At 73.1% G+C, this 621-nt stretch overlaps 1 protein-coding gene across 2 annotated transcripts in view; it reads left to right on the top strand.

Moving 5' to 3' along the window:
* The window catches only part of ATP6V1C2 (ATPase, H+ transporting, lysosomal 42kDa, V1 subunit C2), a 33,478-nt gene that overhangs the window by 23,893 nt on the left and 8,964 nt on the right, over positions 1 to 621 (top strand). For both annotated transcript variants that reach the window (XM_004686439.2, XM_004686438.2), the window contains exon 6: positions 499 to 601. In XM_004686439.2, coding sequence (XP_004686496.1) covers positions 499 to 601 — 103 coding nt within the window. The remainder of the gene's footprint in view (positions 1 to 498; positions 602 to 621) is intronic.

Below are 621 nucleotides of genomic sequence, written 5' to 3'. Positions count from 1 at the left end.
ACGGACATCTGCCAATGCCCGCGGGCGGAGGCCGCGTGGGGTCTCGGGGCTCTGTCCCGCCCGTGTGCTGATACGGGGCCTTGATCTTTGTGCTCAGAGTCCCACGCCCGGCCGAGGGCTGGCTCCGCCGGGCACGCGGGGGTTATTCCAGGGCACCCCGGTGCCGACCGCTTGGGCGTCGGGTGAGACGGGGCCGCTGGCGCCGTGAGCCGGCCTCGGTGTGGGCACTGGAGTAACTCGAGCTCCTGAGCTGCGGTCCCCTCCCGAGGCCGCTGGCTGGCGGGCAGCGCCGCTGGCAGAGGTGTTGAATTCGCAGCGGTGACAGGTGGCAGGGCTGGTGCTCCCGCCAGCTCGGGGGCTGGGCTCCTCGGCAGAGCGGGGCCTCACCCAGACCGGCCCTCCCGGCCCCAGCCGCCTGTCCCAGGGCAGGGCGCGGCCGCCCGCCGGGCTCTGCGCTCCGGGGCGCTGCTCACGCCCCCCGCTTGTCCCCGGCTTCAGGGGCAACCTCTTCACGCGGACCCTGAGCGACATCGTGAGCAAAGACGACTTCGTGCTGGACTCCGAGTACCTGGTCACGCTGCTGGTCGTCGTTCCCAAGTGCGTGGGCCGGGCCCGAGGGCG

This window comes from Condylura cristata, unplaced genomic scaffold, assembly GCF_000260355.1.
Source record: "Condylura cristata isolate star-nosed mole 26May11 unplaced genomic scaffold, ConCri1.0 scaffold00020, whole genome shotgun sequence".
NCBI classification, from domain to species: domain Eukaryota; kingdom Metazoa; phylum Chordata; class Mammalia; order Eulipotyphla; family Talpidae; genus Condylura; species Condylura cristata.
The sequence above is the reverse complement of the archived record's forward strand: the minus strand, read 5'-3'. Positions and strand labels throughout refer to the sequence as shown.